We start from the raw sequence: 12,427 nt of genomic DNA, 5'->3' as shown, positions 1-12,427 counted from the left end.
GCATTCATAGATCATGTATTCTTTTAGTTGCCAAAGTTCATACTCTAGTTCAAAAGTGTTCATAGGTCATGTATTATTTTATTTGCCTAGGCATATGTTGTCATAGTTCAAAAGTGCTAAAAACAGTGCATACTCTATTCCATATACTCTAGTTCATCCTCTAGTGGCATTCATACTCTAGTTCTAATAACTAGCTAGCTAGTGTCAACTATGAAATTGTTAACCACTGTCAACTATGAACTTCTTTTAGTTGCATTGATATACTCTGGTTCATCCTAGGCAGAAGTACTGTTGATAGGTCATGTTAGGAATTCATACTCTAGTTCTAATAACTAGTGTCAACTATGAATATATTGTTGGCATATATAGTTCAATTGTCAAATGTCATATTATAGGCATCTATTGTCATGCATAGTTCAAATTGTAACATGTTGTCACAGTTCAATTGGTCCTAGTTGTAGCTGTCTTGGCTGACCTCTTATTATTTTGTAGTTGGCGCCGATGAGTACCTACAACAGCTACTACGGGTCTTCTTTCAACTTTGTGGCATATGCCTACGTCGACGGAGGCGAAGGGAGCACCAACCAGGTAAGATTCCAAACACATCCATGATCATTGCAAACACATGCATATATCTAACCATTCATGATGATTGCAAACACACATGCATATCTAGTGATTTCAAACATTTGACTTTGTAGGGATATCTACCTAATCCAACACCAGTTGAGGAGAAGGTATATGATGTGGACATGCTCAACCACAAACTCATAGAGTCTCATGGAAGTACAAACAAGGCCCTAGAGGAGGTGAATACCTTGCTGATGGCGGAGAGGGATTAGTTGATCGACGAGAAGGCTGATCTCTTCAGCAAGATGCTTAGGCTGAGGGACTAGAGAGATCAGTTGAGCGAGGAGAGGGATAAGCTGAAGAATGAGAGAAATATCCTCATGGCCAAGAGGAATGAGCTCAAGATGGAGAAAGCTAATTTCAAAAAAAGGGAGAGAACTATAGGCACAAGCTTCGACAAATGAAGTTAATCCTTGAGCAAGAGACGTGGTCAACTAACCTAGGCTAGTTATGGATGATGTAGTTTGGTTGTTGAACAGTTTGTGAAGTTGAACTAGTTTAGTTCTTGAACTACTAACTTTTGTGAATTTGAACCAGTTAAGTTTATGAGTACCTATCTAGTTTGTGGAGTGGGATTAGTTGATGCAGTAGTATATCTTAAATTAGTTGATATTTTACATAGTTGCATATAATTACAATTTTTAATAAGAAAGATAATCAATTTGTTGGCATTGGGCCAACAAGGCATGCCATGGGTAACATACACTTAGTGTTGGCGTCGGCCACGTGACACGCTATCAGCATCTAAAATACCGCTGACGTGGGCTCCAATGCCACCAGTAAATTTTGTCACTCGCGCCATATTGATGGCGTTGGAACCCCACGCCAACGAGGACAATTTTGCCACACCATAGCTAGGCTTTTCTGCACTAGTGACCACTTTTCTCTCTTGCCTCCTCCGCCGCTCCATTACCTCGATCACCCATCCACACCCTTGTCGGAACTAGACAATTTTGTCTCCTCCGATGCTACACCCAGGCTCCAAGATGCTTCTCCTCCACCATTCCATACCTCTCCTCCGTCTGCCGCACAGGTACCATCCTCCCTTATGGTACTGACCATGCCTGACAACTGTTCGATGAAATGTCTGTGCTACATTTTTTGTCCCTTCTTCTTTGAAGCAATGGATTCAGATATGGAGTACATATATGATCACTTTGTGGAGTCGTCTGACGAGGAGGATTACACAGATGAGACAGGATGATGCAGGCGGTCCCTGCAGACGCTGAGCATGCGAAAAAACATGTTCTCAATTTCAAGGGATCGATCAAGAGTCATCGAGTGCTCAACCGCAATAGAGCGTGCGACAAGCTGACGCCGATGGACGACTACTTTGCCCGAGTCTCACAATGACATCAGCAGCGATCACCATTGTTTGCCAGGATGATTGAAGGGAAAGTTCATCCTTGCCACTATACTGTTAATGGGCATGAATACAACATGAGCTACTATCTGGTTGACGGTATCTATTCTCCGTGGGCTACCTTTGTCAAGACCATCTCTGACCTAGTTGGCCAGAAAAAGTCTCACTTCGCTAAAAATAAGAAGCAACAGGAAAGGATGTTGAGAGGGCATTTGGAATTCTGCATGTACGTTTTGCTCTTGTTCATAGACCTGCTAAACAGTGGCATCCGGAGACCTTGTGGGGCGTGATGATATGTTGTCTGATCATGCACAACATGATTGTCGAGGATGAGGGTGAGGATGTTGTCGTAGGTCTTGAATTTGAGACCACACATGATTCTATCGAACTTCCACACCAGAATCCGATCACTTTTGATGAGTTTGTTCAAGTGCATCAATAAATTCGGCATCGAGCAACTCATGAGCGACGGAAGGAAGATCTGATTGAACATCTTTGGGTGATTAAAGGTAACAACATTGTTGGAGTGTAATATTTAAATTAGAACTAGTGCTGCATTTGAACTTTTTTATAGCTAAACTCGAACTAGATATGCTGCTATTTTAAGTGTGCGGATGTATGTAATCTTAAAAATAAAATAAAAACAGATGGATGCGGTTAGCTTTGGATGACCGGCTCCGCATCTATGTCCGTGAAATAATTTCTTTATCCGCGAACAGATGCAGTATCCAATTTATGGGCACATTGAAACACCGCTTGCACCGTGGAGGCCGTCATCCACCAGTACAACGCAAAGGAACGTTCCTATCATCTTCTACAAGTTTATTTTTTTCTGCTAATTAACTGGACATAGTTATTTTTAGTCCGGTAAAACTTTTGCCTCCCTTTGAATGATAAAAATTGAATCGGAAAGTAAAGCTGCACCCGTTTGGCATTTTGCTAGGCCCCGAAGGTTTGCTTGAAGACCACGAACCTTCACCTACGAACTCTGTGTCTCCGTACAGGCTAACGGCACCCCATTCCGTCCGTCGTTGCCCTCCGTCCCGAGGAAAAGCAAATCAAAGCTGCAGCGCTCACGTAAGTCGCCACCTCAGCGCACCACCCTCCCGTCCCTTGCCTTCCCCTCCTCCGCCCGGCCGCCTGCAAAACCCTCGCCTCGCTTGAAGAGGAGAGGCGCCCGCCGCCTGCCCACCCAGCCACCTCCGCTCCATCACCAAACGGAGAGCAGAGCAAGGAGAACCAGAGACCGATGGCGCACGAGGCGATGGTCTGGGAAGACACCGGCGACCGGTCGGCCCACCGCGTCGGGGTCGGCGCCACCGGCGGGCCCTTCCACGTGCGGCTCCCGCTGGACGCGGTCCGGCGCTACGTCGGCGAGCGCGGCGGCCGGCTGCCGGACCTGGCCGCGCTGGAGCTGCGCTGCGCCTACTGCCTCGGCATCGGCGTCGTCGCGCCGACTGGGCAGCCGGACGCGGCCGCGTGCCCCTTCTGCCGCGGCGCGCGGCTGTGGCGGCTACCGTGGAGAGGCCACGCCTCGTCCGACGGGAAGATACAGGTACGTGCGTGCGCGTCGTCCATCTATCTTCATGCATGGTGTATACGGACGTCTCCATAGATCTGTACATTGCGCGCAAGAGAGACGAGACTCGATGGATTGGCTTGCTAGTGTGGTACTACGTGAGTATATGCACTCGATCTCCGCCATAATTCGCACAGGAAGTTGTTCAAAACAGTTGAATCTTTGAGCAAACGCATATGCCGAGATAAAAATTGTTCCTTTAGCGAGATAAAGAAAGGGCAACTCGTCCTTTCCGTTCGGAAACCATAGTTTTTGGGACAGTGCCAGATCTATGTTTATGATTGTTTTTGAAAAAAATAAATTTGTTTTACTTTGGGAAATTGTGAAGAAAAGAGAGCACACACACTATCTGGGTCTACCGGTACACTGCGCTTCGCCTCCCCACCTGGCCCAACTTACCACTTGGGCTGTGGGCCTTAGCCTGGTTACATTCCATTTCAGTATCAGTCTGAATCCACCCCATTTATCTCGGCCCCTACACTTCCCTCAAAAAAAAAAAAATCTCGGCCCCTACACCTAAAAAAAAAATCTCGGCCCCTGAGCAGGGGAAGCACCTGCTCATGCGCCATTGCGCCGCACCAACGCTCGCCGGCGGCCGGCAGATCGTAGGCAGTATCTTTCACTTTTGTTTATCTAAATTATTACTAATACTATTCCTTGTTGTAGTTTTTGTAAATTACTATTATTCGGTTTGCAATCTGACTAGATTATCAAATACGCCACCTATTACTTTATTTATCTGTACTGAGATTTACACCTTGCTCTGTATTTTCTCTAGATAGATTGACATGCTACCTACCGTTACAAGAAACAGTTTGTATTGCGCATCTGTATGCATTACATCTTGCAGTTAAAGTATTGAGTACTATGAATACTGATCAGGAAATCATGTGCCCACCATTGCATTTCAGGTGCCGAACGATCTTGCCGAATGCGCCGGCCTCCATGAGGATACACTTGTCCGTCTCCGCATTTACGACAAACTTCCCACGGCAGATTTTGTTGCGATCAAGACCAATGACCTGGTGCCGGTGTGCACCTCAGCACATCTTGCCAATCAGGTATGCTAACCAGCACCCCCTTTGATCATGTGCAAACAGAGCAACTTTCATATGCAAAACAGAGTCTACATGGACAATTTGGGCAAGATAGTCTGCATATATCCTTAGTCTACATTGTCTTTATGGAGGATATAGCAATGGTCACTGGAAATTGCAGGATATGCGCATGAATTTGATTAATTTTTTCTTAATGAAAACGGCTAAGGATATATGCAGGACTTTGAGTTGAAGAAGCCAAGTGAGTAGGGTGCAGCCTTCAGGGTTGAGGCGTAAGGACCAACATTAGAGAAACATGTTAGTTAGTGTTCATCTAAAACAGAGCTGTAGGTGCTACTAGTTTTTATCTTGCTTCAGAAAGTTAGTTGCTCCAAGCTAAGCTGCCATGTAGCACATTCACAACTTTCCCAAAGCTGTTATTCGTTTCCTTGCATCTAGATCAATATTAATCGCACCGCTGGATGAAGCTAGCATGTCACACGGTATGTTCTGAAATACAAAATCCTGAACACTATTCCTACACATAGCAGTTTCTACAGTACATTGAGTGCATCGAACCAATTCACTCCGTTGATAAAGTAAACAATCCAGAATGTCGTTAACGTAGATGTGCATAATAGAGGAAAACTTGCATATCATTTCTTGGGTGATTCAAATGGTATGCTCAAGTTTTAGAGTCTCCACTTTGTGCTTTTTTTTTTTGGTGTGTGACGAGGATCTCCACTTTGTTGTGGCCAGGTTGGGATTGCTTATCTGAACATGCAGTTTCCCTTTGTGAGAAATGGGGTAAAATCAGGAGAGTTCAGAGTGATTGCTACATTGCCGATGACTACAGGTAGCTATAGTATTTATTGTTCAGTTTATCATCTGACTGTGTAACGACTTTGCAAATAACACAGTACAATGCTTCTTTTTTTGGAATTCAAGTCATGTTTTCCACAAGCACAAAGATAGAGGTGAGGCAAGGTAATGAAGTCAGTCAGATGGGAATCGGGGTTCATCACCCCATCTTCCACCCAACTGTTCAAAATCCACCCGAGGCAGCTACAGTAGGTTTGGAAACTGTGTCTCAATTGATAGATCATATTTCGCAGGTAAATGGTTGTTGTACATAGAGATACACAATATGTGCAATTACACACATGTAAACTAATGAGTATGTGCTTTTCTATTTGTGTAGAAATTTCTGAGTTACAGGAACTCCAAGAGGCCAACCCACGGCAAGTGCTCGGTGGTTCTTTATGGGCCTTACCAGAACAAGGAAATTGCGAGGGGGGTCGCTCACACTATGAACATGAGATTCGAATACACTGATGCATCAAAGCTGATAAAAGATTACCCAGATGATTCTGTAGCAGCCGTAAGATTTTTTTTTCCGTGTCCCATATATTCAACCTGACAGCATATTCTCTTTCCAAAAGAAAAAAAGAAATCTTGACAACATAATTAACATTATGTTCTATTTTTTGTTTATCACATATTTTAGGTGGACGAGCTGTTTACAGGGAGGGGCCCATGTGTATTATTCATTGACAGATTTGATAATGTCGCACCTGAAGTAGGAAGAGGTTACAGCTGCATCACTGATGTGATAGCTGCCAAGGTAGGCATTGGCAAATATTCTTCAAATTGACGGCGATTCACAGAGCTAATCTGATGTATGTTACAGCTTAAGCTCACTTTAGACGAGCCAATGGAGAACCTTGTGTTTATCATTGCAGGAGCAAGGTTAGAAAACTGCTTTCATATCTTCTTAATTATGTATTGGTGCATCTTAGAAAATTCTCCACATACAAAAACACTTCTAACCAAATGACTGAATTTTTTTAATTCATTTTTAAGGTGGAGATCCTTCGTAGAACCTGGTATTCATTCACGTGTGAGTGATGTACTATTCTGTGGACCACAAGAAGAACAGCAGGAGTGGGACAGTGTTGGGACGTGTCTCAGGCGCTTGATGACTCTGCCATACAAAGGGGAGCATAGCCGTTGGAGAACACCTAGTGTTGTTCTGTATGGATGGAACTCCTCTCAGATGTGGAACGTTGCCAGCTCGTTTGCTGCGTGTCGTTCTCTCAAGCTTGTGAGAGCTGAAGCATCACATCTTCTCAGGCTGTACAACCGCGTTGGACATGCCGCGGTGAAGATATAGCTTATTTGATAACTTCATATATTTAATGGAAGTTTCGATTGATTCTAACTCGGTCTGCTTAAAATTTTAGGTAGCAGACCTTTTCCTGAGAGCGACGTGTGAGAGGCCAGCCTTGTTATTCATTGACAGTTTCGACACAGTTGGAGATCACGCCATGATAAATGAGGTAAACCTATTCTTTTATTATATACTGTATACTGGTAAGTTATTTCATTCCTAGTGAGATGAGCAGCATGTCATTGGCCTACCCAGGATAATGACCAAATCATCCTAAACCCATTGCTCTCACCACTTGCAAAAATTACCAAAATCCACTTAAATTACATTGCTAATTTGTCAAAATCATGTGGCAAAGCAAGTAACACATGCTTCTTGCTAAGTAAGCATATGCCTCTAAGTGCACTATAATTGTGTTTCAAATTATCCGGCCTCATGTCCTGGTGGTTAGTTTTAACATGTTCATGTGTACTTGCAGACAATTGTGAAAAAACATGATCATCACCAAATAGCATAGTGGTTGCAGACTAATGTATCCTTTTATTTTCTGCAGATGATTTATTACCATTAATGGTGGTAAAACATGTTTGTTTGTCTTTTGCAAATGTGGTAAAACAGGTTAATTTTGGGAGCGGTAGAGAGTATAAATTGCGAATGTTTTGATTATAAGTTTATTTTCCCCTTCATCTTAGGGGTTGACATCCCCATGCCTCTTGAAGTTCTCACAGAACCAGTAGCCTCCTTTGGAATTCCTATGTATGAGGTAAAGTAGGAATAGGAATTTTGTAGGTATTCTATAGGATAGGATTTTCAAAAGAAAAATTCCTTTGGAGCCCTTTGGTTTGTAGAAATGGATTCCTATTCCTATGTACTCCCTCCGTCCGGAAATACTTGTCATCAAAATGGATAAAAAAGGATGTATCTAGAACTAAAATACGTCTAGATACATCTCCTTTTATTGATTTTGATGACAAGTATTTCCGGACGGAGGGAGTAGGATGGAACCAATCCTTCACCTTTTAATGGAAAAGACATTAGCCTAGATTCAATGGAAAAATTCCTATCCTAAAGTACACGCTTACTAGCCTAATATTCTGTGCATCCTATGTATGAACATATGTTCAGAGTGTCAATAAGGACCAAAGACTTCAAGTTGAAATGTACGTAGTCTGTATATAATAACTAAAATCAATATAACTAAGATCTGATATAAATAGTAGTAACTCATATGACGCATGAACTATTTGCTCTATGAGAAAAAAAGAAGTTAATATCTCATAGAAATTCCCGAGGAATGATATTGTTCACTCTCAATTTAGTAGAACTCATGAAAAATGCAAATTTTTGCTCTTGCTAAATATGGTACGCCCAATTTTATATATTGACAAGTCTTTTCTCTCTTTGATCTTTTCTTTTGCAGCTCTGTGTCCACCTGGACAATATGGACAGGCAGGTCCATGTGTTTGTTGCCGTTAGGTTAGTTTCAATCACATAGCTAATCAATGCAATAAAATGAATTTGCCATCCGAAGTAGTGCTAAATTGCTAAATTTTGCAGGTGGTGGCAACTGATGAATCCCCAACTCCTAGAAGCTGGCAGACTTGATAAGCAGGTGTTCTGTGGAACAGCCACAACGAAGGTGCTATGGGACTATGTTGGGAACCAACTGCTTCAGGTAGATGATAATCAATAGCTGGCTTTTTTTTTCAGCTAACTGTTACCGTTGGCACCTGTGTTTTCTAGGGAGCTAGCTATTTTGATATAGGCTGGCTCGTTTCTTTTAATTTCCTTTTTCCAGACCATTGTTGATGTTTAATTCAGCTCCTCTGACTTAATATTAACATGTACTTTAGCTTTTCTTCTATGTCTTGGAACATGGTTCAACAGTTTGGTTCTAACATAGTATGCAAATGATGATTGATACAGCACCAGCAGTCCAGAGGACCATAGGCTGCAGCCTGTCCAAGTACCCTTTCAGAACAGACGGGCAATTGATGGATGATGATGGTGTGTGAAGATTGATTGCATCAGATCAGATTTCTTGTATCATACTTTCAGTGCAATACAATCGCTGCCTTTTCTGGTTATGTTCAATGCCTGAATTCGTTGTGTTTGATCACTAGTTCTCTATAAACTTGGAGGGTTATCAGCCACCAAACAATTTGGGCATAGATGCGTTAATTATGAATGCTTTATTTCAGACCATTATTATTGTCATACTAACTTTTGTGCCCTACTATTTGATGCATTCTTTCTTTGCGAAACGTAGGTGGGGCTCACATGGCCATACTTACAAGATCCTAAGTCATTACTTTTGTGATACAGGGATCGCTACTCTAGTTTTGTATATTTTATGAAAAATATGAAACCACCGCCCTAGTAAAATTTCAAATTTATTCCAGGTGAGCATGAGTGAGCCGGTGGGCACCCCAACCACGGCGGCAGCCTTAAGCCGCCAATCCCGCTCCAGCACCCATGACGGGGACCTAAGCCTTGTCTCCGGCTCCTCTGCTAACAGATTCGGGCGATAATGCGGGTGTCATTTGGTTCGGTTTGCACTACATCCTCCTCGGGAAGACAACACCACTCTCCCTGTTAGCGTTCTTCGGGGATCTCACAGCCAACCAGTAGCCCTTCGCTTCATCCAGATGCCAACTTCCTCAGCTTCTGGCTTACCTCTCAACCGCGATGCTGCCACGGCAAGGGGACCTTCCACCATCGCTCCACCACAACCGATGACGTTGTTGTTGCTCGTGCCACCCAATTGTGGTGCACAACATTGCACACCTCTCCTTCGTCCTTGGGAAGGGCGTGTTTGCTTCCATCACCGTGTCTCTGGTTTAGCTTGTATTTATTGCGTGCATTTCGCATCACGTTTTCATTAGTGTTTTCACAACATAGTGGTAGGGGTTTTCGTATCTTATAGATGTTGTTTTGCCCTTTTGTCACAACTTCATTGAGAGTACAAAATCGCTTTAGTTATTGATTAGTCGCATAAAAATAAAGTTAGGGTCAGTCAATTGGTAGGATAAAGAATAGGGCGAGGAAAAACAACAAACTCTTCATGTGTGCAATGACCTTGTCTTTTTTCGATGCACACAATTTCAATATTCAAAAAAATAATATTTATGCATATCTTTGTTTTCATCATTTTTAGAACAGTTCACCAGTACCTCCCAAACCATTTGCATGCTCAAGAGGCAAGGAATGTATTCATCTATTCATACAATATCCACGATATAATATTAAAGTTTTCCTCAACGGGACGAATGATGGGCGGGCAATCATCATAGGCGTTGGCCTAAAGTTGCATTTTTTCTATAAAGGGTGAATATTATTAACTCAATATGAAGCATCAAGTGGATACAAAACACAATGAGTACACAACCGGCCTCTGGATAGCTAGGATGCACACAGCCAACACCAACACACACACGCAAAACACGCCGGCAAAGAGCAAAGTCATACAAGACCAAAGCTATGCCTAAGCGAGTAAAAAAACCAGGCGACCAAAACAACAATTGACAAACTACAACAATGATTGTATCCGCACCAACCATTTTTTTGACAGCACAAAGACAACGAGGTTCTTCAACAGCAATGCCTTCAGGAAGGAAATGATGCTCAAGCACCGTCGTCACTGGATCCAACCACGAGAGGGCTGAATCTAGATTTTCACCCTGAAGAACAAGTCCAAGCATATTCGAGCAACACTGTCAACAAGGTAACGGTGCAAAACACCGCCATTGCCAGGAATGACCAAATCGCGTCGGACTTCATTGGCCATAACTGCAACTTTCCTTTTCAATAAATTGCCCTTCTCTTTTTGTTTCCTATTCTTCCTAAAAATTTCAATCTCCTTTCTCCTAGTCTCCTCCATAGGGTTTTTCGATTTGCTCTTGATCCTCTGAATTATTTGTTACATGGTCTTGTACACCACCTAAAGCAAGTTGTAGGCTCTTAATGTGTGCTCTGCTATGTTTGAAACTGTATTGGTTGGCACCTGTTCTGTTGCTGCATCTCCATTATGTGCATTGAACGAAGCTCCTTTCTCATCTATCTATTACAGTTTGGGCTCCCCAATTCATCTAGAGGGACCTGCTGCTCAATAACATTGGCACTGTTGTTTATATATGCAGGTTTGGGAGAATTGGCCCTAACAACTGTCACATTCAATATCTTCTGCTTCTGCATTACTAAGTTGTATAGAATTTCCTTTAGCTTGTCATCATCATCTATGTCTTCCATTCCTTCTATCCCCAGGCCAGGATCCCTGACATAATATATGAAATCTCTCACACCATATCCTTTTGTCTCTATCAGTGCTAGTAGGTTGTAAAATGTGATGTCTGACAACATCATACAACATGTTTGGTATGCGCTCAGGTAACGTATTCGACTTGGGTATCGGGAAGCTCCGTTTTCAAACTATCTTTACCGAATACAAGTTCTGTTTGTTTCGAGCGTCTGGCTCCCAGTTTTCTTATCACCTTCGGTCCTGCCGTTTTTAGTTTCACGAGCGCAAGTATCAGAAGACGCCGCCACCCAATATGTCGTGGGCCTACCAAATGATGGATACTGTTTCAGAAAGCGCTGTAATCGGAAGCCGTGACATTTCCATCGAACCAAACGCGTTGATAGTTCTCTCAAGATTGTCTCTGTCATGTAAATGCATCCTCAATTCCCAAACCTCATCATCCAGACTGCCAACAAACAAAACAACATGGTAGTGCAAAGTGCTTAATTATAACCGTAAAAAGCAAGTTAAACAGAGCAGTGCAATATAAGTGCCTAATTAAAAAGGTGAGCAGCAAAAAAAAACATAGCAATGCAACATAAATGCTTAAGTACAATGGTTAAGAGCAAAAAATAAGAGAGCAGTGCAATATAAGTGCTAAATTACTCTAAACAGCACAAACACTAAGAAGTAAATTTCGGTTACACTAAATTCAAACTGGCCCTAACCCTAAACAACACATATCACCTAACCCTAGCATTCAACAACACACTAACCCCAGAATAGCATGGCTAGATTCTTATATGGCATTCAACAAACACCCTAATCCTAGGGTTCAATGGCACCCTAATTTGAACTAAAGCGCACCAAACAGTATACATAAATTGAACAATTGGCACATATAGCATTCAAAAACACCTAATTTGACCTAAATCAGTTTAGACATTACTAAATTACAAACAGTGCGATTTCTCCACTTAAATAGTAACCCTTACCCTAACCCTAACCCTAGTCAAAGGAGTAGAGAGGGGAAAAGGGGAAGAAGAACTCACTATACTGTTTGGCACTGTTTGTGGAGAAATCGCACTGTTTGTAATTGTTTGTGGAGAAAAGGGTAAGGGTTACTGTTTAAGTTTGTGGGAGCTGTCTCCATCATCGACGGAGACAGTTTGTGGGAGCTCGAGAAAAGGGTAAGGGTTACTGTTTGTGGGAGCTCGAGCACTGTTTGTGGGAGCTCGAGCTTCGTCATCGCGTATTCGACCGAATACTATGGCAACACTGTCTCCGTCGGCTTGCGAGGGTTCGAGCTCCCACAAAGCTCGCCTTGGCCACCGCGGGGCTGGCCGCCTAGTTTCGCCGGAGTCACCATCTGTGGACTGGGATGTGACACCCCAAAAATTTGGCCTTGTTT

General features: G+C 42.8%; 1 protein-coding gene across 1 annotated transcript; it reads left to right on the top strand.

The window, feature by feature from the left end:
- The first annotated feature begins 4,052 nt into the window (after positions 1 to 4,052).
- On the top strand, positions 4,053 to 8,950 carry LOC123116553 (uncharacterized). Its single transcript, XM_044537494.1, has 12 exons — positions 4,053 to 4,177; positions 4,484 to 4,633; positions 5,369 to 5,465; positions 5,558 to 5,724; positions 5,811 to 5,990; positions 6,117 to 6,233; positions 6,300 to 6,358; positions 6,473 to 6,770; positions 6,853 to 6,948; positions 8,200 to 8,255; positions 8,337 to 8,454; positions 8,706 to 8,950. The coding sequence occupies exons 1-12, from the start codon at positions 4,133 to 4,135 to the stop codon at positions 8,727 to 8,729; spliced, it is 1,407 nt and encodes a 468-aa protein (XP_044393429.1). The 5' UTR covers positions 4,053 to 4,132; the 3' UTR covers positions 8,730 to 8,950.
- The last annotated feature ends 3,477 nt before the right edge of the window (positions 8,951 to 12,427 follow it).

Source organism: Triticum aestivum, chromosome 5B (assembly GCF_018294505.1).
Source record: "Triticum aestivum cultivar Chinese Spring chromosome 5B, IWGSC CS RefSeq v2.1, whole genome shotgun sequence".
NCBI lineage: Eukaryota > Viridiplantae > Streptophyta > Magnoliopsida > Poales > Poaceae > Triticum > Triticum aestivum.
This window is presented reverse-complemented; position numbering and strand designations above follow the sequence as displayed.